Raw genomic sequence first — 24,168 nt, forward strand, 5'->3', positions numbered from 1 at the left:
GGCTCCTGAGGGGTCCCCGAGGGGCTGAGGGCGGGGGGGCTGTTGCCACCAGCAGAAACTGGGGATAATCCCCAGGCAGCGCTGGGCGGTGCTGCTTGAGCCTGTCGGCGGCGCCCCAAATCGCCGCGGTGGTGCTGTGAACCCCCCCGGGGCGGCAAGGGGTGCCCTGCTCCTTCCCCCCCCCCCATCGGGCCTGGCTTCGGCTCACGCGACGTGGTCCAGGCCGAGGCGATGCTCAGCCCCGCACCGCGAACCCCGCTTTGGCGCTCCGGGGTGCAGAAGGGCAGAGGTAGTCGGTGTCCCTCGCTGTGAATCTGGGGGATTCGGCACTGCCCGGTACGGGTTGCCAGTGGCTGAGCCCTCCTGGGTGGCCCCTGGGTCACCCTGTCCCTTCCCGCAGAGGGCAGCTGGGGCTGAAAGTTCCCCACGTTCCCAAATCTGCTCTGGAGGGATTGATGCACTCACGCCCAGCACTGTGGGAATGAGCTTCTGCCACACGCTTCCTCGGCTCCCCGGAGCCCACCATGGGACACTCCTCGTGGGACATCATGGCACCTGCACACATTTCCTTGGATTTCTTTGTTCCCCTTGCCCTGGAAGTGCTCCCTGCTCTTCTCCCCAGAGAAGGGCTGTCCTCATAAGCAAACACTATGCCAAACTCAAGGGTTTTGACACATGGGGGCTTTGGGGTTTGTGTTTTCTGTTTTTTGTTTGTTTGTTTGTTTTGTTTTGTTTTGTTTTAGTTGTTGTTGGTTTTTTTTTTTTTTTTTTTTTTTTGTATGGGTAAGTCACTATAGAAGTGATGAAAAAGGGTGAAATGGCCAAAATATGGACAGACACATATGTCAAACCAAGTTCTAGCTATAAAAACCATTTTGCACAGTTCACCTCTTCCCTCTGTCTCCTGCCCGTTGCCAGGCACCTCCCTCATGGGCCCCCCGATTCCCCTCAGTCAGGCTATCACAAGCCCTGATACGTCTTGCGCAGAGTGTTTAAGGAACCTGCCGTAGCTTACCAGAGCAAGCCGTTCTGACTTGAAGTCACTGTCAGCAGTCTGCTTGGCAGGAGGAAAAACGTAGCTCCGAAAGGAAGAACATCAACACATTTCCTTCCCTTCCCTGCAAATCTTTCCATTTCTGTGCCAGACTGGAGGCGAGTGCCCTTGCCTCTGCTGGGAGCACAGTTTTTCCTCCCAAGGAGGAGACGGTAGTTGATACTTTGGTGCAGAAGGACCTCTAGTGTCCCTTTGTAGCTCATACATTGGCCTCAGCTCTTAACTCGGTATTTCTTGGTCTGGAGACCTTCCTATGTGCTGTGGAAGGAGATAAGGTCCCCATAGTGCATGGAGGGAAGTGGCTGGGAGACGGGCTGGGTTGCTCCTCCCCGGGGAGAAGCCTGTATGGCCCGGGTTCACCTTGCTTTGCATCCACGGCTCCTCCACATCCTTTTTTCTTCACCCCAGGGGCCTATGTGCGCCTCTTTGTGCGCCACAGGCTGCTTCACTGAAATATATTACATGGGATGCTTCTGGGGTCTCAGTAATGAATTTCCCGCTGTTTCATTGAATGCCGGTAGAAATCTGTGGGTTCATGATGTGCTTCTTGGGACTCTCGTAGAGTGCCCCACCAAAAGCGGTGCTTAGCATTCAGCAGCATGAAACTTTCTTGAGCAGGTTGAATTTAATTCATCAGTGGATGCTATTAGGAAGACAACGAAAATGCTCTTACACGTTTTGATCCATTTGATCATTCACGTGGGCACTTCATCATCAAGGTGGTCCTGCATGCATCTCCCTGTGAGAAAACGTGGGAGGTGGGGCAGGCTGGGTGGCCTTGCCTGGGGGGGGGGGGGGGGGGGGGGGGGAAGCTTCCAGGGCTCTTGAAGGCAGGGGTAGATTTAGCAGATGACAGGAGAGGCCATGTGAGAATGGCAGCAGACAGCTTGGAGATGTTGATGTATTTCTCAGCCGGGGGCCTCCGCTTGCTGATTTTCTTCACCCAGCCGAGCGGCCCCTCTGAATTTGCGCCCGGGGGGGGTACAGGGAGCGGCGGGGTAGGTCCCTGAGCTTACGGAAAGCTAGAAAGGATGGGCACGGGCGGGTCAGCCACCCTCCGAGGTGACTAACGAAGCCCAACGGGCGCCTTTTGCACATGGCGATGCCCGGCACCCCTCCACCCCTCTCCTCCCGCCCGGAGCAGCAGCCGCTCCCGCCGGCCGGTCACCGGAGCCGGGCACCCCCCCGGCCCTCCCAGCGCAGGGGACGGGCTCCGCCAGCTCCGGGCTCGCCGCCAGCGGGGAGCCCGCCCGCTCCTCCCCGCTCCCGGGGCCCACTTTCGGTTCCCGTTTCCCCGCCGGGGCGGGGCCTTCCCGGCGCGGGGTTGGGGCGGGGCGGCGGCCGGGGGATGGCGGCGGGACGGCGGCGGCGGCGGCGGCGGCGGCGGGGGAGCGGCACCTCGGGGCGGCCGCGGGGCCCGGGAGGTACCGACCGGCGGGAGCGGGGGGGCTCCCCGGGCCGGGGGGGGGGTGTGAGGTGGGAGGGGGGTGAGCCCCTGCATGAGCCCCTGCATGAGCCCCTGCATGAGCAGCCTAAACGCGTCCCGGTGCGCGGCCGTCGGGGGGGGGGGGGGAGGCTGGGGCACGGACGTGAATTTTCCTCTCGGGTTACTCGCTGTGGTTACGCCGGGGCGGTGTGGGAAGGGCGGGCAGTGGGTGTCCGGAGGTGTGAGGGGGAGGCTTTGCCTTTCACGCCTCGGCGCCGCGGATCTCCGGCGCTTGTGCCGCGGTGGGGCCACACGCAGGGAACTGGGGAGATCTGGTGCCTCGGGGTCAGGCAAGCGCCTGCGGCCCCTCAGCTGCAGGCAGGACGGCACTTCCTTCTGCTGTGAAGAGGCAGTGCGTGATTTTCCCGGCATTGCTTCCCCGGTGTTTTGTAAAACATCTTGACTTCAAGGCATCCCATCCCCAAGGCTGTGACTGATCTGGGGCAGTGAGATACCTCAGGAGGTGCCTTATCTCCCCGGGACACCTCTCCCCAGCTGTGCAAAAGTGGCAGAGTGTGCTGTTGCTGACGTTTGGCTGATCGTCTTGGGAGCTGGTGGCACAGCAGCCTAAGAGATGGAGAACTGTGCTTCAGTGATAGCCAGGAGAGTTGTCTGGCGTGAAACCAAGCAGTGGGTGGGACATGGAAACCCCAAGGGGCCTGAGAAAATAAGTCATACACACTTGTCTCGCTTTTCCCTGAGGGGCAGAAGCCCGTGGTGAAAGCAGTAGCACAGGGACATCTTGGGGAGGGGGCCGGGGTGGGTAAGATGCCCCACTGCCTTAGCGTCGCCGCCGTGCCCATCTGTGTTTGCTCTGCAGAGGACACGCAGTCGCAGAGGAATGAGAAGATGGAGTGCTCAAACCACGATGCAGCACATGCGCTCGTTCTCTCCCCTGATGGGAAACTTTATGAACACGGGGCAACAGCTTCAGCTGACTGCTCTCAGACGAGGTAAGAAGCTTGCATGGAGTGGAGATATGGATGGTAACGGTCAGAAAATGTGTCCCACTTTTCCTAACAGTAACATCCAAGGGACTGAGGCGTGTTCCTGTTGTAGAGAGGGAGCTGGAATACATACATTCCCAGTACCCAAAACTTTATCTTCTTTTTAAAACCAGCAAGAAGCGCACTGACTTTGAGAATAATACCAAGATTTGACCTGCTTGGGATGCACATGAGACAGGCTTCTCTCAGATTTAGTAAGGATCAGTAGCACATACCACAGTACTGTGGATGACTTGCAAACCACACGTGGCTTGGGAAAACTGCGGGTGAAAGACCTAGGCACACCTGAACCTTGCCACCTTCTGATTAAGGTGTGAGGGTGTCGGGGTTTAACCCCAGCCAGCAACTAAGCACCACGCAGTGGCTCGCTCACTCCTCCCCGCTCCCAATGCAATGGGGAGGAGAATTGGTAAAAAAGTCACACTTGTGGGTTGAGATAAGAACAGTTTAATATATATTAAAAAATTTTAATATAAGTTTAATATAAAAATATAACAATAATGATGATGATGATGATAGTAATGAAAAGGAATATAATAAAAAGAGAGAATTAAAACCCAAAGAAAGGCAAGTGATGCACAATGCAGTTTCTCACCCCCCGCTGACCGATGCCCGAGCAGCGATCTGCCCCCCAGCTGACTCCCCCCCCCCAGTGTATGTACTGGGCAGGACTATGTTCTATGGTACGGATCATCCCCTTGGCCAGTTCGGGCCAGCTGTCCCGGCCGTGCTCCCTCCCAGCTCCTTGTGCACCGGCTCGCTGGCACAGCACGGGGAAACTGAAAAATCCTTAACTTAGGGTAAGTTGCGCTACTTAGCAACAACTGAAACATCAGCGTGTTATCAACATTATTCTCACACTGAATCCAAAACACAGCACTGTACCAGCTACTAGGAAGAAAATTAACTGTATCCCAGCTGAAAGCAGGAGAGAGGGTAGCCATCATCTACAAATGGCACAGCAACTTGCTGTGGGATTTTCTGTGAGCTTGCCTAGGGCTGAGCCTGGTTCTCTTCCAGCTTCCCATGGTGCAAACCACGGTCAAATCAGGTAGCCCAGCTGCAGTAGGCTAGCATAAGAGCAGGGTGAATCAAATTATCAGGTGACGTATGTTTTTCCACATAATTCCAGCTAAACATGCTAGGACTTGTTGAGCAGGGGATCTTCTTCCTTTACTTTGTCTCATGGCAAAGCATCTATCTATTCTGATTTTATTTTATTTTATTTTTTTTGTAGGCTGGTGAAAGAACTAGAAAACCAAAATATTGTTCAAATAGCATGTGGGGACCAGCATGCCATGGCACTGTCCAGAGGTAGCCTCTTTCAAGCACACTTCTCATCCAAATGGGAGTCACATTATGGCAGGCTCGCTCTCGGAAGGGAGTGTTTGAGCTACGCCCGGTGGTTGGTGACATCTCACTGGCGATGGGTGGAGGGGACAAAGTACGCTGGCTGCCAGCACTGCCCTTCCCTCCCAGCACCCAGGGACCTGCTGCTCTGTCTCTCTCTGCTTACTGAGCACTACCCCTCTGCAGAGGTGTGCTGCGGAGAGCAGACGTGGCCGCCCTGCTCCGCGCTCACCAGACCTGCTCATTCTTAAGTCGGAGCGCCTCTCTGGTTGGGAGATTCTTGCAAGTATGGGTTTAGAGGTGGAAAGAAACACCCTGCCTTTATTCTTGCTGTGCGGAGTCACGTGGGCAGAGTGGCACTGCCCCAAAGGGGTCAGAAGCAAACGGAGATTTGGCCGCAGATGGTGGTCTCTCACCTTGCAGCTAGGTCCCTGAAAGCAGCACTGATTTTTGCTCCCCCTCCCAAAGTGCAAAGACGCCAGGGAAGCAGAGAGGCTGAGCTGTTTCCTTTTGTTCTGTGCGTGAAGGAGGGAAGCTCTTCACCTGGGGCCAGAACGGCCACGGGCAGCTTGGAGTGGGGAGCCAAACCACGCTCATCCCCCAGCCACAGCTGGTGGAAAGACTGAAGGGCATCTCACTCGCTCACATTGCTGCTGGAGGAGCTCACAGCGTCGCCGTGTCACTCTCTGGAGCTGTGTACTCCTGGGGGAAGAATGATTTTGGACAGCTGGGACTCGGAGACACAGAAGGTAAGGAAAGAAGGACAGCAGTCTGAGAGTAAAGCAGTAGGAAGGTGTTTTCCTGGTCAGTGCAGACACAGGAGTGACTCTGGACTGTCCAGCCCCTTTGGAGCAGCGGTGGACAGCAAGGTCTTTTGAAGAAAGCATACCTGGATAAGTTATTTGTGTCTGAGCTATTATATCCTGACCAGGAACAGCATGCAGGGACAAGGGACTTACGGGTTGTGTTTCTACAAAGAACTTCCAATCGTTTTATGTGGCCAGCTGGATAGTGTGGGCTCTTAAAACCATATGTCTCGGATGTCTCTCTTCACTCCCATTCTTTCTCCAGGCAGTCTTGCATGAAATAAATTAATTTTATACCTCTTTGTCTTCTTTAATTATCTGTAAACACAAGGCGAGAGAAGAATAAAAATCACCCACTGTCGTCAAACCTAGAAGGCTAGAGCAGAGTTGCCCTAGCCAGGCAGAGCCTGAAGTCAGCAGGATCTGAATGAGTCCACACCCTTGAGAGTCAGAGATTTTGAAACCAAGTATGTTTTGGCAAGCAAAATGTGAAAGCTCCGTGTTTTGTTTCAGATCAAATGTAGATGAAAAGAAAATACCATGGAAAAACCAGAACATTATGAGAAAGAGTATGTTATAGTGGAGGGTAGGAAACAACCCAAAACCAAGTTGTAAATACATGAATTGCCGTAAGAGAGGACTGAAAAGTGCTAAACCCCCTTATTTTATAAATCCTTCTTTGTGAGACCCCCAGCACTCTTTCACTTTAGCAGTGCCATCTTCTTTCCAGACAGGAACTGTCCATCGTACGTTGGAGCGTTGGAGCACTGGAAGACTGTGTTTATCTCATGTGGGGCAGATCACACTGCAGCTCTCTCCAAGGTGAGTCTGAATTGGAAAATCAGCATCTGAGACCTCACCGTGCGAGGGAAGACACACTGCTAAAAGTCAGCACGGAGGAACTGGGCTGGCAATGCCTGCTTCCGTCTGAGTCTAAAGATGATCCCCAAGGGATGCTAAGTAAGCTACTGGGGAAACCAGCCTCTTCGCAGATTCCCATCACCTGCGTGCAAACATTTGCAGGGAGATGGTGAATGGGAATCCTGGGGCAAAGAGGTGCAGTTCAACTCTCATTTCTGAAAATAATATACTTTTTTTGTAGTATATTGGGGACTTCAGAAAATGTGGACAATGGCTAATTCAGTAGGGTTTATTCATACAAGTAAAATTCTTAAGCAGCAGGGAGTCATTCACAGGAGTTAAATTGCGTTTCTCAGCAGTTAAGTGGCTTGGACATTACAGTGTATGATTAGGCATTTGAATTACATTAATAATGCAGTGATCCTGGTGTCTGCTTCTTCATCTTCAAGGAGGGGTTGGTGTGCACCTTTGGAGCAGGAGGGGCTGGCCAGCTCGGTCACAACTCCACCCGAAATGAACTCACGCCTCGTGTGGTGGCCGAGCTCTGGGGAGCAAGAGTTTCGCAGGTGGCCTGTGGCAGGTGGGAAAGTACAAATAAAATGCCTTTGAAGGTCACGGTTTTAGGGGAATCACTGAAGGACAGAAGGGAGGGGACCCACCACGATGTTCAGATCCCTGTATCCTGGTAGGTCAGCACTGTCGGAATATTGTCCATTTCTCATGTGTAAGAAGGGTGCTTCTGCCACAGCCCCTGTGAAAGCAGAACCCTCAGCCCGTGCTGAGCAGAGGGAGAGGGCTGCAAAAAATACCAGAAGCCCTTAGTTTTTCCTCTTTTAAGAAACGGTGGGCTCCAGAGGGCAAAAGACTGTCAAAACCCTGGGTCAGGAGCGTCACAGGGTTCCCGTCCACTTTGACAAATTGGTGGGTCCTTAGAAAGATCCAAAGAGCTGTGATAATTACCCAGTTTCTGGAACTGGGCCAGAAAAGTCTCCTGTCGACTTTCCTGGGCTTTGTATCAGGCTCAGCAGCATAGAAGTTGCACTTGAAAAAGTGGAAGGGCGTGAAGCTAGTAAGGTATAACACTTTATTTTTGTATGTGGAACCAGGATAAATCACAAATGTTAGAGGAAATTTGAGTCCATATGTTTCTTAATTGCTGAATATTTATGTGAGTCCTAAGACTTTGGTTAAAGGGATTCTATAGCTGAACTGTCAGGACCTTTAAAGACAAGCCTCACCTATCCACTCTGAGAACGTATCTGTAAATTTTATTCTGACTAGCTCAGTGGTATTAGCTCATTATGACCATTTTTCTTTTTCTGAACAGTCAGCACACCCTGGTCTATGTCCCCTCCTTGGACAAAGTCTATTCGTTTGGTTCTTATGAAGAAGGACATCTGAGAGATGAGAGAAAGCCTAATCAGTTGATACCACTTCCCATCAATTCACCAGTGAATACTGGAAAATCCTGTCAGGGTAATGACTATTTCAGATGTGCACAATCTGTATTAATTTCTTCTAGGGAGATGCTTGCTGTCTTGATTTCATGTTTACACTGAGAGGCTAACATTATGCCTCATGCTTGCTTTGTCATCCCAGCTGATTCTAGCAATGGCTAATTCCATTTGCTGCTTGATTTATCATCATGGGTAATGGCAACATAGAATCAACTTTTAGGCAGACAGCTACTATCTGAGGGATTTTTTTACTGTCCCAAATCTGTGCACTGAACTCTCTGAAGATAATGACTGTCTCTTCAAATGTTCCTTTGAAAATATTTTTATTCTTTCACAGAAAACAACACGTCACAAGAGGTGATTGAAATTATTGCAGGAGGAAACCAAAGAATTGTCCTTTGCAGGAGCAACAAGGTATGTGCATATTTGATCATGGCTTCTAATTTTACCATTGTTCACGTTACTACTGGAAACATTTGGATTTTCCATCCTGCTCTTAGTGCACCAAGTTCATGTATGTCTCTTGCAGTTCTTTCCATGCTTACGCAGAAACTAACTTGTAGTGCAATTATATATCTGTTCCATGGTTAATGTATCTGGATCATGCTGGACGACCATTAATTTGTTCATACTTAGGCTCAAATCTTCTTGTAATCATTGGCTTGAAAAAAAGAATCCCATCTGCTAGACCTGTAATCTCATCAATATTTTCATGATTTCACACAGAATTCCTGTTTGAATGGAATTGCCACTCTGAAGGATAAAGATGTGGATACATGGATTTCTAATTCCAGTTCGCAACACTGGATTAGTATAAAAAAGTAAGTCAGAAACCTGCTGGTTTGTTGTGTTTTTTTGATTGTTTGTTTTTGTTTGTTTGTTTGTTTTTTTCCCCTGATAAATGTTTTTCTCTAAAAATTATTATTCTTTGGGGGCTATTGTAGAAACTGATGTTCAAGAACTTAGCCAAGACAGAATCTCATATGAGCACTTCTTACTTAGGTTTTGCACAGGAAAAGAGATGTTGATAAGCAACATCCCTTTGGTAATCCTTTTGCAGGAACAGAGCAGATGTACTGCCTGGCTTCAGAGGCCTGTCTTCCTCTTCTCTTCCACAGAACGGTTGTTAAGTTGATGAGGGGCCAACAAGTTAAATCAGTGAAAGATTCGGTCAGCAGGCTGAGGCCTTGTGCAGAAATCGTAATCCAGAATACCTAAACTGGAATGTTTTGTGTGTGTCAGTATTTAAAAATTAGTGATCCCTTATTTAGTTACCCATTTGCAAAAGCAGTAAGTGTATACTACTGTGGGAAGCCTTACATTTATGGCTGAGAATTATGAATACGTAGTCTTTTTTCAGATCTTACGTGGGAGGTTATTTTCTTTGGACAAGTCTGACTCCAGCTGCTGATTTTGAGCATTTAAAAATCTTGGCTAATTTGGATCTAAATGTATCCCTGACCATTTTTAGTATGGTTTGGATCATATGTAAAGTGGTTGTTGAGAGAGAGGGTGTGAGAGAGAGGGTTCTTTCCAGATCTCAATAGGAAGGGCCTGGCAGCAAATAGCTTGATAAAATAGCTGCTTTAATAAGAATAGAACCAGAAAAACAGGTAGCAAGTAAGACTGATGTCCCTTCAGATGCTGGGGACCTAGCTTTTGTGCAGCAGCAAATGGATACCCCGATGGATTTTCCCTCAGCGTGCTACCAAGATCCCTGGAGGGGCTCCTTGTCCCTCCCATGCCGCAGTGCCTTTTATTTTGCATAACAAACAAAACCAGATAACATCCCAACCTGTCCTGAAAAGTTATCTCCATCATCACACCCACCAGCACGCAGCACAGGCTGGCACGGGGCGCAGCACAGGCTGGCACGGGGCGCCAGAGCAGATTCCCTCACACGAGCAGAGGTGGCTTGCCAAAGATCGCTAACTCCTCGAATGCAACGTCCTCTGCAACACTTGCAACAAAGCAGCGCTAAGAAAAGTTTTATGTGGTCAGGTGCAGATACGCTTGTACACATGGTTTTTGCTCTTTCAGAGTTAAAAAGCTGAAGTTGCTACTCAAGTTGAAAGGATTGACTCTGGTTTGTTTTTTTACTATCAGGAATATCGGACTGATCTTTTCATCTGAGGCTTGCATCAATGGAAGCTTCCTGGAGAAAAGGTAGTGTGCACAGACTTAGACATCACAGAATATATTGGCTGCATGTAAACTGATCAGAAAGTGTTATTTTAGGCCACATATATAGAGATTAGTCGTATCTCAATTTGCAAGAAGCAAATCTGTATTTTTCAAAGCCCAAGCTAAAATTAAGTTTTTTATCCCCGCAGTCCTATTGAAATTTGCTAGAGAAGCTCACATTCTAGCAGATTATCCTATAGTGACATTTGACAGATGATGACAATTCCTTTATTCACTATCACAGCTCCCAAAGGATCCATAATTGTTCCTCCCAGCACTGAAGTGCAAGTCGGTCTAGGGTGAAATGCAGGAAGCCTGCCATTAACAGAGCACAGCCACACAAGACAGGAGGGACAGAATACTCATCAGGTCACACCACAGTGAGAATATCTTCTTAGAGCAGACAAAATTATAACCGCTGGAGCTGGGGCTGAACTTTCCAAGTATTTTCTGATGTTAGGATACTTCACTATTCAGTTGGGAACAAAAACCAGCTTCTCACATCATTTGGTCTTTTTTTTTTTTTTTTTTTTTCCTTTGTGATAGAGACAAACATTTCAAAACTTCCAAAGAATTCTCGGGTGTAGACATATCAGAAGTGCAATGTTTTTATGAGAAGATCATCAAGAAGCCAGAACTCTTCCAGGAGGTAAGGATTCAATATAAGGATTCTCTACAGAGATACTGAGAAGCTCTGGATTTATTCATGAAACTTGGGAATTTTGTGCCAACCTAATTCATAAATGATTTTGGCAGAACATAATTGCATTTTTTTACCCTTGATTCTTTTTTTTTTCCTTTGAAGGTACAAAAGGAGATTGAGAAGCTAGTGCCATCATTGTCTTCCTCTCCCATCTCACCTGAAAATTTCAGAGTCTACTTGATCTTGCCTTTCCTTCTACAGGGCAATGATGAGAGCTCTTACCGTTCTCTTAGGCTTCTAGCACAAGCCATCATGAAGCTCCAGCCAAAGGACTTGCAAACTCTTGGTAGGGTTGCATGAGGATAGAACGGAATGATTTAAATGCTTGGTCATTTTTAGCTGTGGAGCAACAGTTAGTATTGCTGCAGTAATTTGTTCTAGATTTCAGCCTGAAAGAAATGCTTTCAGTAGAAGTAGAAACATGGGACTATGCAGCAAACACAAGAAAACCAAAATTCTTAGTCTGAGGTTTACTAATTTTTGTAGTGCAAAATTAAGCATTTTTGCGGTTTAGTTCATTTGATGTCAAGAGAAAATGCAGCTTCATCCAGAAGTTGCGGTTATTTGCATGTTACCTGTGACAGATACTTCACTAGATGTTTTCTTTACAGAGTGCCTGTGGTCAAATCTAGAAACATCCTTTTTCAATAAGCTGGTCGTTCTGTATCAGAGCGTTTCCCAGAAAAGCTTGCTTCAGTTTGCTGAGGAAGTCAGAGGCTTCCAAAGAAACCTCTTTGAACTGCACCCACATGAAACAGTGACTCTGCAAATACTGCAGATTCTTTACCAGGTGAGAAAGTCTTTGGATCCTGATTAGGTAGGACGTATCAGTACAAGTTAGAGTATTTTAATCCTTTTACTCGTTGAATTCTCTCTCTGGGTTTCCTTCTTACGAGGGAACACGGGGCCTTGTTGTTTGGCACTGCTTCGAGAATCTCTTTGGCTCTACGCCAGCATCGCTTTGAAGGACTCCTGTTCTTGAGTCGTGCCTGGCTGACCCTCTAGGAATGCGGAGCTGAAGCCTGTTACAGCCCCTGGCAGGGGGAGGGATGCTTTCAGGGGCGTGAGGAGTGCCGGCACTGACGGAGAGCTGCGGCGGTGTCCGTGAGGCAGCCTGCCCACTCCCCTTCCTGCCGCTGAGATCCCTCACCCCAGCAGCAGCTGCTCGCTGCTTCTCAAAGACAGCTCGCCTGCTTGGCACGTCGTCGTGGCGCTTGGCACAGTCACGCCGGCGCGATGCTTTAAGAGCCTGTCACCTGAGACGTTTTCTGGGCTAACAGAGAATTAGAGCACCTTCAGCTGCGTACGAACAAGGGCGAGAAAGGGGGCAGCAACTGCATTCTTCTTGACAACCACCCTTTCTCCTGCTGAGACGTTCAAAGTTGAGGAGAGTCAAGAGCTCAAGCGTGCATTTAGTATGAATCAGAAAGAGTCATTAAATTTTGGTCAGAATTGAATATCCTTTTGGCTGAGAATGCAGATTTGGGCCTCAAAGTTTAGACTCTTGAATCTGTATTTATCCAGGTAAATAAACTCAAAAGTGCAGCAGGTCTACTCCTCTGCAAGTGGTTACACCATTTGGAGCTTTACACGTTCACTGTCCCCCCCCCCCAAACTGTATCTTTGCCAGGCAGCAAGTGTGAACGTGAATAGGGAACTTCAGATTGTCCTGCAACATGAAAGACACTCGCAGTGAAACGCAGCTTTCCTGATCGAGTCCTGTTGAGGGGTCTTCATTGTAAAGGAAAATTGCTTTCCTGCTACTTTGTATGTGGCTTTCTGAGACTTCTCCCTGTTGAGTGCTGTGCCACTGGTAGCACTTCCACCTGTCCGCTTCTGTGCAGGGCCTCGGAGCACGTCCTGCAGAGTTTCTGCCCTGTTACTCTTTAGTCCTGTCCTGCCAGAGGCACAGCTCACTACATCTGCTGACACCCCTTTTCATATTGCGTGTATCAATGCAGGTGAACTCCAGAACTGGTTTCAGAGTACAAGAAAACAACTTCTACGTGCCTGAAGTGAAAGTGATTATCGGATTGTGTTGGGCCTTTAATGTAAAAGAAGTAAGTATAAAATCTTACCAGCAGTGCAAAACAAGGGTTTTTTCTGTTTTATTTAAATGAGTTGATATATATGAAAGTCAGCTCTAGACTCTAGCCCAGTACATCCCAAAGATAATGCATCTTCCCTAGTCCTCCAGCTGTTCTAAATTATGCAAGCCATTTACCATCCTAGTATTTTAGCAGCTACAATAATGCTTTTCCTGAGATGACCCCTGGTTCTGAAAGTCGGAGCTGTCCTCCAGCATCTTAAGCAACTCTGTTTGCTTTGAACTGGTGATCAGTGTGAAATAGCACCATGAGAGGTAGTTGCTATACTTCTTGTCACTCTGGATTTTATTATGTTTAATTAACAGAAATGTTGTGAGGTCTCTTTAAACTTTTATGTAGAAAGCCTCTTGAGTGTTTCAATTTACTTACATCTAAAAACAAAGCCGTGGTAATAAAAAATATTCTGTGAAATGACTCGTTTCTTGAGGACATGAAGGAGTTAAAATTAGCTACTAAATGCAATCAGTGTCACAGGAAGCATCATGTAATGGAAATGTGGATAGTAGGGGCTTCCTCGGGCAAAAATTGCAATTTTCTGGCAACTTGTCTGGAATTCACAGGGCAGCTGCCTGTTTCACAAGCTTTTGTTCGCTGATGTATCAACTTTGTACTAATTAACCTGAGCAGAGGAGGAGGTTTGAGAAACAGTATAGCATCAAAAGCCAAGTAGGACATTACCTAAAGTTGCTGCCTTATCACACTGGAGGTGTAACACTTCAAATGAGATTATTTTATATACAAATATCTGCTTTTGGTATTGCAGATAATAAACCCAAGAGTTTTTAACAACAATGTACCACAACCCGGGTAGCCAGCACGTTTTTACTATGTGTTTTGGTTTAGCTGAATTATGGAAGATACCATTAAAATCACTACCTCTGTTTTATTCTCGGGGCACCGTAACACAAGTGTCTGCCTGCACAGACAGCTCTGATGCCTGTCAGGATCTCTCACTCACAGAAGTGTTTAGAAGCGGCTTTTAGAAGGTGTGCCTCTGTGGTGTAGTGTTCATGTACACAAGAAGGGCATGTTTCAGAGATACAGGACTTTGCCAGGGTACAGACCGGCACCTCAGTCTGCACACATACCCCGAACTCTGTTTTTGCAAGAGAAAATCAGCACATCTTTTTCCTTCTTCCTTGTCATTTCAGATGCCCCTATGGAAGCTGACCAAATACCCATGCATCTTTGACATTCAAGACAAGATTGCCATTCATAATACAGAACGCAATACTCTGTCCAGCCCCTGTAGTGATGTAAGTGTAGCCAATTTTTTTACAATTTAGAAGAGCTCAACGCACTGCTAACAGACTGTTACTTCAATCCTCAGATATATTTAATAGTGATGGGCCAGGAACACTGGGTTTTTCCAGTCAGAAGACAGTACCTTCTGCAAGATATATGGACCCATTTAAATGACGCACCAACTGAGCAATTCAAGAAGATCTTAAAGGTAAGATACCAAATTGTATTATTTGTTAGCTCTGAATATATCGCTGCAGTGCTCTTTGGTTTGTGGTGTTAATGAAGTGTTGGTAGAAGGGTTTCAGTATTCGCTGAGCATACAACAAACCAGCTACTCATCAAATTATTATAAAACATGTTCCACAGGGGCTGTGGAGTAAATCTGGAGGGCAGTATCTTACGTTTTTATTCCAGGTAGCCACCAAGCTTTCTTGGCATAAGTTAAATGCAAGTGGCAGTGCTAGCTACTGTGAGGTTGCTTTAGGGTAATGTAGTAGGATCGCTCAGGGAACTGGTAATTGGCAAAGTCCATTACTATTACTGCTAGATTGACTTTAAAGACTATGCTAGCTTGCTGTACATGGATAAACGTGGTGGTTGGGCGGCCAGCCTCAGAGGCCAGCAAGCGACAGCCACAAAAGCCCTTTCTCTCAGGGAGGTGCTGCCTGAAGGGAAAGGAAGGACAGTGCCAGCAAGAGATGAAAAGCTGATTATAATGTTGCTGTTTCTGTGTGGCTTTAGCCTGCAGTTTCCACACAAACCCAAAGGTTCTGGCAGCTGTATTTTCTCCGGGTACCGCAATGCTGGCGCTGCCCTGCAGAAGCGCTCAGCTGGCTGATGTGGGAAGGGGGCACCTGGCCCGAGCGGAGAGCGGCTCGGGGGCCACGTGCCGTATCACTCACCAACACGAGGGCCCTCAGTCTGGCACCGCGCCAGCGCAGGGGGAACCGCCAGCCCCAGCGCCCTGCTACCCAGTTCTGGTTCTTCCCAAGTGAAGAACCAGAACTTGCCAGCCAGAGCTGTCAAAGCTTTTCCTTCCCGTACACTCAGGAGAAGATTCACAGCGGCTCCCAGAGCTGCCTTTCCTTCCCCCTTCCTCACTGCATCAGCTGAAAGAGCCATTTATTTACGCCCTGTGCTCTGTACTGTCCTCTAGATCTGGAGTCTCTCTCCACCGATTATACAAGGAGCCCCAACAGACAGCTGCACATAGGTAGGGTCAGCCTTTGACAACACATCTTGCAGGTACTGCCTCTCATTCTGTGCATCACAGCATTATCTGCCCAGCAGCAGCCCCATCAACCTGACTGCATTATTAGTATCCCACCAAGAGACACTGAGGTCTGCAGTATGTACAACTTGGTGCTGCATTCCTGAATTTTTCAGCAGGGTAAAGGACATTCACGTGTGTGTGTGTCGCAGATACAAACCACCCAGTAGCAAAACATAAAAAAGAAACTCTTGTAATTGGTTATCATAGCATTAACCTGCCCCCTTCATAGCCGCGGCCTGTGAAGACACTTGTCAGACAATATGGAGAATACAGTTCTTTGCATGTGACACCCCCATAGTGGTCTGTCACTCCATTCTCTGGTGTTGCTGTAAATGAAAACAAGGAAGGTTGAAATATTTAGCTGGCGTATCTTCTGTTCCCTCTCTACTGAGGGGGATAGTGGTAAGGGGAAAGATACTCTACATACTTAAACAGCATGTGTAGCTGCCAACTTGGCTACCAAACCCTGGGTGCAGTTGGAGTTATTTTTCTTCTAAATTGTCAGGAGATGCCTCTTTAATGAAGATGACCCAGCCTGGCTATCAAACTTGGGCATTCAGACACATTTAAAAAATAGTACAGGGACATACATCTCATAAGCAGACACTAGAATATGTCGGAGGCCACTCTAACAAAATCCCCAAATGCACAAGTACATTTTTGCTGCAGCACTGTAATTTTCCCACAGCAAGCAAGCAGCTACTGGACATACAGACATGGGCATCATCCAAGTAAATGTCTTCCTTTAACTCAAGCTTTGTTATTAAACATCAGCCTAATTTATTTTATGTTCTTCTGACAGCAAGACAAATACATTTCAATACATCAGTTCAAAACAAAACCAAAGCTCGTCATTCAAAGTGAGATTCATATCACAGCATGTTGTCATCGCTTATTATTTAAGATCAGTTATTTAAGTCAGGGTATAGTTCTTCCTCATAAAAACGATCACCTAGAAGATTTTCATGAGTGCCACTGCAAACGCACAACTCTCTTGAAGGGATACACTAGAAGGAATTAGTGTTTGTTGTTCCTCCTCTTTATCTGTCTTAGCAGTAATTAAGTAATAGGCTGCTGCAGAGGGCTTTATACAGTTCCAGATACCACTAGGAAAATGACGACTGTCACTAGTGCTGGAAGGGAACTCTCTCAAATCAACAGCAATACCTGATGAGATTAAATAAACCATGTTGCTTTAGAGGAGCCCAGGGGTTAGCAAATACAGCGCATTAGTTGTGCCTAAAAAGCTTAATCCCCATCCAGGTCCATAAGTGGAAGAATACATAAACCGGTATTGTAATAGGAAGGAGGAGACTGTAGAAACATAAACTGTTTGTGCTGGTGCAGCCCTGTGGGAAGTTTTCATCTACGCTGGCCGAGTAAAACAAGCCTGCTAGGGACAGGAGGGGAACAAGCACAGTCAGTGTGGGCAGGGAGGGGAGCATGCCTCCGCCGGCCATCCACCCCCGTTTACCCCTGTGGCTGGTGGGTCCTCAGGGCTGCTTCGAGCCCTCAGCTGGGGGCTTCTTCTGAGTCGTCCTGGCAGCCTCTGGGACCATGTTCGGGATGCCGTCGATGATGGGGTACGCAATGCCCAGCTCCTCGTTGATGAGCTCGTTGGTAGCTTCTTCGTACCTGGCCAGGCGAGGCGGGGAGGGGGGCGGGGGAAGGAACCCAAAACAAACCAAGAGGAGGCGTGAATAACCTGGGTTTGCCCTTTGGCAGCCCCTCGCGCTCCACCCCGGGCAGCAGCAGGCCGGGGGCGGGCAGCGAGAGCCGCGCTCCCGCCCTGGGGGGGGCCCGGCGCGGCCCCCGCCCCTCACCTCAGCGGCCGCTTGGAGAGCGGGCACACCAGGAACCGCAGCAGCGACGGCTCCGGCGGCTGCGCCCGCGCCGAGCCCTGCCCGGGGCCGTGCCCGGGGTGCCGGCCGTGCCCCCCGCCGCCGCCGCTCGCCGCCCGCCGCAGCAGCAGACCGGCCGCGCCGCGCAACATGGCCGCTCCCCCCCCCCCTCCTCTTCCCGCCCGCCGCGCCGCTTCCGTCGCGCCCGCCAACCCGCCCCGGGCCGCGCTGCGGTGCGCGCACAGGGGTTCCGCCCCCGCCCGTTCCCCCGCGTGGGCCGGGGCCGGGCTCCCCGCCGCTATGGGTGTCTCGGGCCTCGCAGGTGTCCTTCGTGGGCGAGGCGGGAGTGGACGAAAGAGGGCTGTCCCAGGAGCTCTTCAGCGTCGCCGCCAGGACCCTCTGCCAGCCCAGCACCGGCGCGTTCCGCCACGTCGCCTCCGGCCTGGCGTGGTTCCCCAGCCAGGTAAGCGGCCAGCCCGCCGCGGCCCGGGGAGGGGGCGGTGGGGTGGGTGGGTGTGTGTCGGGAGGCTGCTCCCGGGGAAAGGCCGTCACGGCTTTTTCTGAGGTGTTTTATTTTCAACCAGGCCCCGAGCAGCGAGCACACCTTCTTCCGGATCGGGACGCTGTGCGGCATGGCTCTGTACAACGGGCTCATGGCGCCCATCCCCTTCCCCAGGGCGCTCTACAAAAAGCTGCTGGGCCTGGCGCCCACCCTGGAGGACCTCGAGGAGCTGTTGCCAGCCGCAGGCCGGTACGAGCCCGAACTTTTGCTGGGAAGCCGCGGCCCGGGCGGGTCCCCTAGCTTGGCGGTGCCCACGGAGATCCCCAAGGCCATCTTTGGGGTACCCCTGGTAGCTGTGCTTGCCGTTGTGGAGCTGCCAAAGCCCACAGATTTCCAAGGTGGTCCTTGTCCAGGGCACGGATGTTGCTCTTGAACAGAGGCTGGCATCGCCAAAATAAAAAACCAAGCCCCGCGGCTTAGAAAGGGTCAAATTTCTGCTCCATGTGAGCTTAAGACCACAACATGAATATATAGTTCAAAACACTTTTGAGCTGTAGTTTGGACTTGGAAGAACTAACCACTCAATTATTAATGTTGTGGGGTTTTTTTTTTTGTTTTTTTTTTTTTTTTTCCTCTGATTTACTAATTATCAGTTTCCACAACGCTGTTTTGCACAAGCACAGTATTACCATATGCTGCAGCTGTGCCAAATCTGAGAGCCGGCGTGCAGGGTTTCCGTGTGCTGGGAAAGGAGATTTCAGGCAGATAGAGCAGGGAGAAGTCCTGCTGCCACCAACGTAAAGCTTCTGGGCCCCTGAAGCCCAGCTTGCCACGCAAGTGCTATAAACAACCAAGGAGAACCCCTTCCCATGAGCCAGTGACTGTTGAGGTCACTGTGCCCTCAGTGGACCGAAACGTCAGGTTGCCTGCAACAGTTTGTGAGAGGTGCTGCGCCCCAAAACAGCTCTCAGATCATCCCACTGGTCCACGCTTAATTGTTCGCTAGATGGTATCTGGAAGAACAAGGCTGTGGTCCAAGCCCACTTGTCACTGAACTCTGTGTAAAGTTATCCCCACAGGGCGTGGCGGTGGACTTGCCTGGAATCCTTCAAAGTGAAGGCATTTGCCCTCAGCTCATGGCAGTAGCGGGACATAAGTGTATAGATCAGTTTAGGGCCATATATGAAGGTTCTGTGTCAGTATAGGTGATCTGTATGTATATGTATGTATGTGATACTGCCCATCAAAAGGTGATTTCAGTGGAATTCAAAAGTGCATTGAGTGGTCATGTTTCTTCTCTCTTTTTTCCCCTTTGTTTTTCGAAAGGAATCTTCAGGGAATTTTGGATGAAGAATGTGATCATATCCTTGAGAGCCTGGACATGGACTTCACAGTAAGACATTATTGTGCCATTCAGACATACCATGTCATGCCATGTACTCAGGCAAGACAGTGTCCCACCGCAGATGATGCAACTTGTCTGTAAACTCAAACTAGTAAGAGTGCTATGTTGGGCCCTGCAGAAAGAAAGAATGATAGATGTAGGACATATGTATCTGTCATCCATATATAGATGTAGCATCCAATGTTTTCCTTTATTTGCATAGATAATGGAAGAAGATTCCATGGTTACTGTTGAACTTAAAAAAAATGGTGCCAACATTCCTGTCACGAAGTATAACAGGTTGGTTTTCTTTTTCTTGCTCTGTTGTCTTGTTATGAGTGATGAAATACCATATCTATACTCATCTCCATATACTCTTAGAAAATTTTGAACATCAGTATTGTGCCGCTGGTCTTGTTCTGATAGGTTGTATGCTTTTGGTTCTTATTGTACGTGCTGCCTATGTGCCAGACATTGGCAGTTTGTGCAAGCAGTTGGTAAGAAGGGGATCCTTGGACATACTGGCATCTGCATATACAGAGATACCTGGCCTTATCAGGGAAATTCCTAACAAATATATAAAATACCTTTAAACAATATTTTCAGGGAAATACAGGCAACTTGTCTGGGAAATCCAGCTATAGCTACACCTTTATAAGTTTTTTTACAAGCAAAATGTTTCCTGCTTTGTTATGTATATGGAATGTATCTTGTATATAACAGAGAAGGAGTGATCTATCAGTAAGGTATTGTGTCAGTATTAACCTCAGCACAGGGGACAGACAGAAATTCTTTGGCCTGGATTATGCAGATGATCTGAGGACCCCGTAGGGATGAATGAAAGGGCTTATTTAGGAAGCTTGAAGTATAGTGTTTACACTTAGTTGACTGTACAAGCATAATGTCACTAAACAAATCCCCATCACAAAAAGAGATGGTGAAACTGTACTGATTAGCTGTGTAAATATTTATTTTGATTTCAGGGTTATTCTTGGGCATTCGGTGGGAGTTTTCTTGAATTTACACCACTTAGGTCTGCTAGGTTGCATCTTAACAGTGAAGTGTCTGATAGGGTTTCATTGGAGTGTTCACATGAAGTACAAGGAGTATTATCAAAATGAATCCATGTTGGCCAGCATTCTCTTTTATGTGTGATGAACCTCCCAGCTTATTCAGTGAATAAATAATGGCCAGTGATGACTGTTCTTGGTAAAGACAGTCTTTACAGTAGAGCAGGTCATACTCAATAAAGGAATAAGGAATAAAGTTCTCTATAATTCTCCTTTTAAAAAAGCACCTATTGCATGGCTTGTTTGATTCAAAATATCTTTGCAGGAAAGAATTTGTTGACTTATATCTGAATTATGTGTTCAATGAATCAATACGGAAGCCATTTAAGGACTTTATGCAAGGGTTTTCAAGAGGCTGCCCAGCTAGAAAGTGGAAGATGTTTCTCCCTGCAGAGCTCCAGATTGTTCTCCAGGGACACACAAAATTTGACTGGCATCTGCTGGAAGAGGTACTGGATACAAGCACAGTGTACTTTTGCTATATCTGCTGAGCATAACCTCCTTCTGACCTGTTCTTTTGTAGAGTGTCTAGGTCATGAACAGAAAAACAGAAGCTCAAGGGACTGTCTCTTTTTTTTTTTTTTTTGATTTGTGTCATTGTTTTGAGTCTGTTTCTAACCTACATCAGGTACAAGAATAAGGGGGACTAAAAATCAAGGCGTAGCTCAAGGATTGCCATATGAATCTTTGAAAAACAAACGAACAAGCAGATTCCAGAGGTTAAGAGGATTTGAATATCTATGAACAGGATTATAAAATTTATCAGATAAACTGTTGTTGCTTTAAATAAAAATGGAAATGGGGTTAACTGGCCTGTTTTATCTCTTTGACAGAATGTGACATACAGTCAGTATAAAAGGTTAGATCGAACCATCAGGAATTTTTGGATTGTGTTTCACAGACTCCCAGAAGAAAGAAAGAAAATGTTTCTCGGTAATGTATCAGGCATTTGAAACTTTTCATAACCCTTTTCTCTCCCCCGCAACACACATTTTAGATGCTTGCACATGAAAATACTATAGTTTCAAATGGCTTTTTGACACGTTCCTGCCACCACCACATTTTCTGGTGAAAGCCACAAAGAAGTGACACAAACAATTGCACAGACACAGCTCTGACCCTCCTCACATCCCTTGGGGCTTGCTTGAGTGTGTCTGACTGCCTCGGACCTTGTAATTACTTTATCCCATACTTCTGTGGTTATCAGTTGCTGGTCAGAGGCCTCAACTTGTGTGTGAGCAGACTGTTAACGTAAGCAGTTCAGCTTTCTCAAAGGATCGCAGAAGGTAGCTGATCCTTTTTAATCATAGAAGGTCAAACCTAGCCTGGCCTTTCTCATCCACAAAGTCTCTGTAAGTTAAAAGAGTGCTTACAATTATTATGAATCAGCAAGAGATTTTATTATATTTAGGTGCAAATTCAACAAAGCAAAATAATTATCTTCTGGAAATAGCCATAATTTTACACTTATTTTTCCTCATTAATTTCATCCTCCGATAATGTTACCTTAGTTTTTTCTTTTTATTTGTTAACTTGTTTTGCTTTTTCCCCTTCAGCTTTTTTGTCAGGATCTGATCGAATTCCTGGCTATGGACTGGAATATTTTAAATTTTGTATTGCGGATCCTAAAGCAGAAAACCCAGATGAGCTCTATCCTTTTGCCAATACCTGCAGCCACATTTTGTTCCTCCCCAGATACAGCAGTAAAAGAATACTCAAGAAAAAGCTGCTCTATGCCACAGAGCATAATGAAAGTTTTGGCTTTGGCTAACTCTTGGTGAGGAGCACTTTAAAACAAGAAAAAGAAAACAAGTCTTTGTTTCGCTTGTCACATTTTTCCCTTACTGGTTTCCACCCTGCTTTATTTTTTACTGCACTTTATGAACACTCGAGTGTGTGTATTCACTGGGATTTTATATTGATTATAAAAATGAGCTTAGGCCAGATACCTGATTGTTAGATTGTAAAGTTAAGAAAGAAGAGTCCTATTTAACACACTTCCAAGAAGGACACTGATAACCAAGTATATTTACATATATGTGCATCCTGTCTGCTCTGTGCTGGCCCTGTTTAGTTGGTAAGCTTTCAGCAGCAGGGATTCTGTGATTTGTACATTACCAAACACACAGCCAGTATATGCTAAGCAGTCATCAACGCAAGAGGAAGCTAGCATAAAGATCTCATCAATATTAGGGATTCTCTTGGGGAGCAACTAACGCTAAGGTGGCATGTTCCTGCAAACTGAATTGAAGGAGCAGTCTGTGCTCACCTGCATATGGCCTTCGACTTACCTGAGAGAAGTTCTTAGGATGAGGATTTGATCATTCCTAGACTTTGTCAAAAGCTGTATTTGTAAAGCATTAATGGACTTTCTCTTATTTAGTGTGAGAACACTGTGATATTTGTCATGTTTCTTTATATCTTCTAGGGAGATGTTTAGCAGTTAAATAAAATTTTAGGCTTGCAGAACAGCCCTGTCTACAGAACCTTGCAGGGCTGCTGCTCTTTGTCAAAACAGTGCATAGCACTGGCAGGATATTTACGATGTCAGGCAGGATGTAAAGGCAGGATGTGTATTTTTCTGTATGGTTTGCTTTGTGTAAAAAAATAGAAGGAAAGACAGAGAGAGACAGCAATCATTTTTCAGCAGTCTTCTCCTTCCTTTGGTGTGTTAAATGTGTCACTGGACATACATATGTAAAGAAGACTTTTACTGTATTGAATTAAATGATGATTGATTAAATTTCCACACCTGGAGTTGTGTTCTTCCTTTGTTATGCAGCTGCCTATGCGTGACAGCATATCAGTTTTCTGTCTTCATTGATACAGGGAAGCCGTTCACAAGAGGATTCAAGGCTGATGTAAGTGTATTTCAAATAGATGCATCACATAGTCTGAACAAGTCAAGGTCTTTCGTGTTTGGTGCAGAATATGCTTTAAATGAATATAAACATTGAAAGTGAGAAGAAAGCAATTTTTACTTCCTGTTCTGTCTTGACTTTGTGTTGGGTATTACGTGCACATCCTCTTGGGCCAGGGAGGCTGCCTCTTTGAAATACCAGTAAATGATATAAACCGTTTTTGAAAGTGATTTGAAAGTGACTGTTAGGCTAGTGCTTTTTTTTTTTTTTTTCCTTCTTTAGGGAAGTAAATGTTTCTTAGAAAAGTCATAAGCAGTATTTATGAATTTCCCGCTCAGTAAAAAGGACACTGTAAGGACATTGTTACATATTAAGGCAAAAGAAAGCTTCCTTTTAAGTTACAGTATAGTAATTAGTAAATAAAAACTTCAGGCACTCACCTCAAGTGCCAGGGCGGTACAGGGAAGCAGGTGACGTGGCAGGGGCAGCGGGAGGAGGGGGTCAAGCTCCCTGAAGGATGCCAGCTGCCAGCCAAGGGGGGCGAGGGGACATGGCCCACGCAGAGTTAACCGCTGTCCCCTTCACCTGTCTGGGGCAGACAGGACACCACTGGGGTGCTCAAGTCCTCAGGGAAAGGCACCACCCTGCTGCAGGTGTATTTCTGTGGGCAGAGGGAACTGGCGGAAGCCCGAGCTGTTGTCCCCGCTGAGCCGGAGTGTTCCCATCCCACGCCCGGCTGATGCTGCCGCACTGTCACAGCTCTCTGTCGTGGCACGCCGCTCTTCACCAGCCCACTCCTGGTTGCTTGTTTCCTCTTTTATGTTTTTCTAAGCCTCCATGAGGGCTTGGAAATCCAGAGTGATCTTCTGTGCTGTACGAGTGCACAAAAGATATATTCTGTTTGGGTTTCAAAATAAGCCATTAGAGATTAAATGAGAATAGGTTTATTTAGAGCCTGGAGGTATTTCCTTCTCAT

At 47.4% G+C, this 24,168-nt stretch overlaps 2 protein-coding genes and 1 non-coding gene across 3 annotated transcripts; 1 reads left to right on the forward strand and 2 right to left on the reverse strand.

The window, feature by feature from the left end:
- Positions 1 to 2,402: 2,402 nt before the first annotated feature.
- LOC104367299 (probable E3 ubiquitin-protein ligase HERC4) lies at positions 2,403 to 23,080 on the forward strand. The gene is made up of 23 exons (XM_042807856.1): positions 2,403 to 2,478; positions 3,361 to 3,493; positions 4,785 to 4,861; positions 5,425 to 5,646; positions 6,434 to 6,525; positions 7,014 to 7,144; positions 7,892 to 8,040; positions 8,359 to 8,435; positions 8,748 to 8,842; positions 10,128 to 10,187; positions 10,752 to 10,854; positions 11,011 to 11,194; positions 11,520 to 11,698; positions 12,870 to 12,968; positions 14,168 to 14,272; positions 14,347 to 14,469; positions 17,698 to 17,838; positions 17,960 to 18,126; positions 19,204 to 19,270; positions 19,485 to 19,561; positions 20,597 to 20,780; positions 21,165 to 21,264; positions 21,888 to 23,080. Exons 1-23 carry the CDS (start codon positions 2,403 to 2,405, stop codon positions 22,100 to 22,102), a joined length of 2,856 nt encoding a protein of 951 aa, XP_042663790.1. The 3' UTR covers positions 22,103 to 23,080.
- Positions 15,709 to 17,098, reverse strand: LOC104367300. Its single transcript, XR_004405747.2, has 2 exons — positions 17,009 to 17,098; positions 15,709 to 15,860 (listed from the first exon to the last, which is right to left on the reverse strand). It is a non-coding gene; the product is annotated as an uncharacterized LOC104367300 (transcript).
- On the reverse strand, positions 16,291 to 17,018 carry PIGY (phosphatidylinositol glycan anchor biosynthesis class Y). Its single transcript, XM_032983327.2, has one exon. It carries the CDS (start codon positions 16,992 to 16,994, stop codon positions 16,764 to 16,766), a length of 231 nt encoding a protein of 76 aa, XP_032839218.1. The 5' UTR covers positions 16,995 to 17,018; the 3' UTR covers positions 16,291 to 16,763.
- Positions 23,081 to 24,168: the final 1,088 nt, after the last annotated feature.

This window comes from Tyto alba, unplaced genomic scaffold, assembly GCF_018691265.1.
Source record: "Tyto alba isolate M040663 unplaced genomic scaffold, T.alba_DEE_v4.0 Super-Scaffold_6, whole genome shotgun sequence".
In the NCBI taxonomy this organism is placed as follows: domain Eukaryota; kingdom Metazoa; phylum Chordata; class Aves; order Strigiformes; family Tytonidae; genus Tyto; species Tyto alba.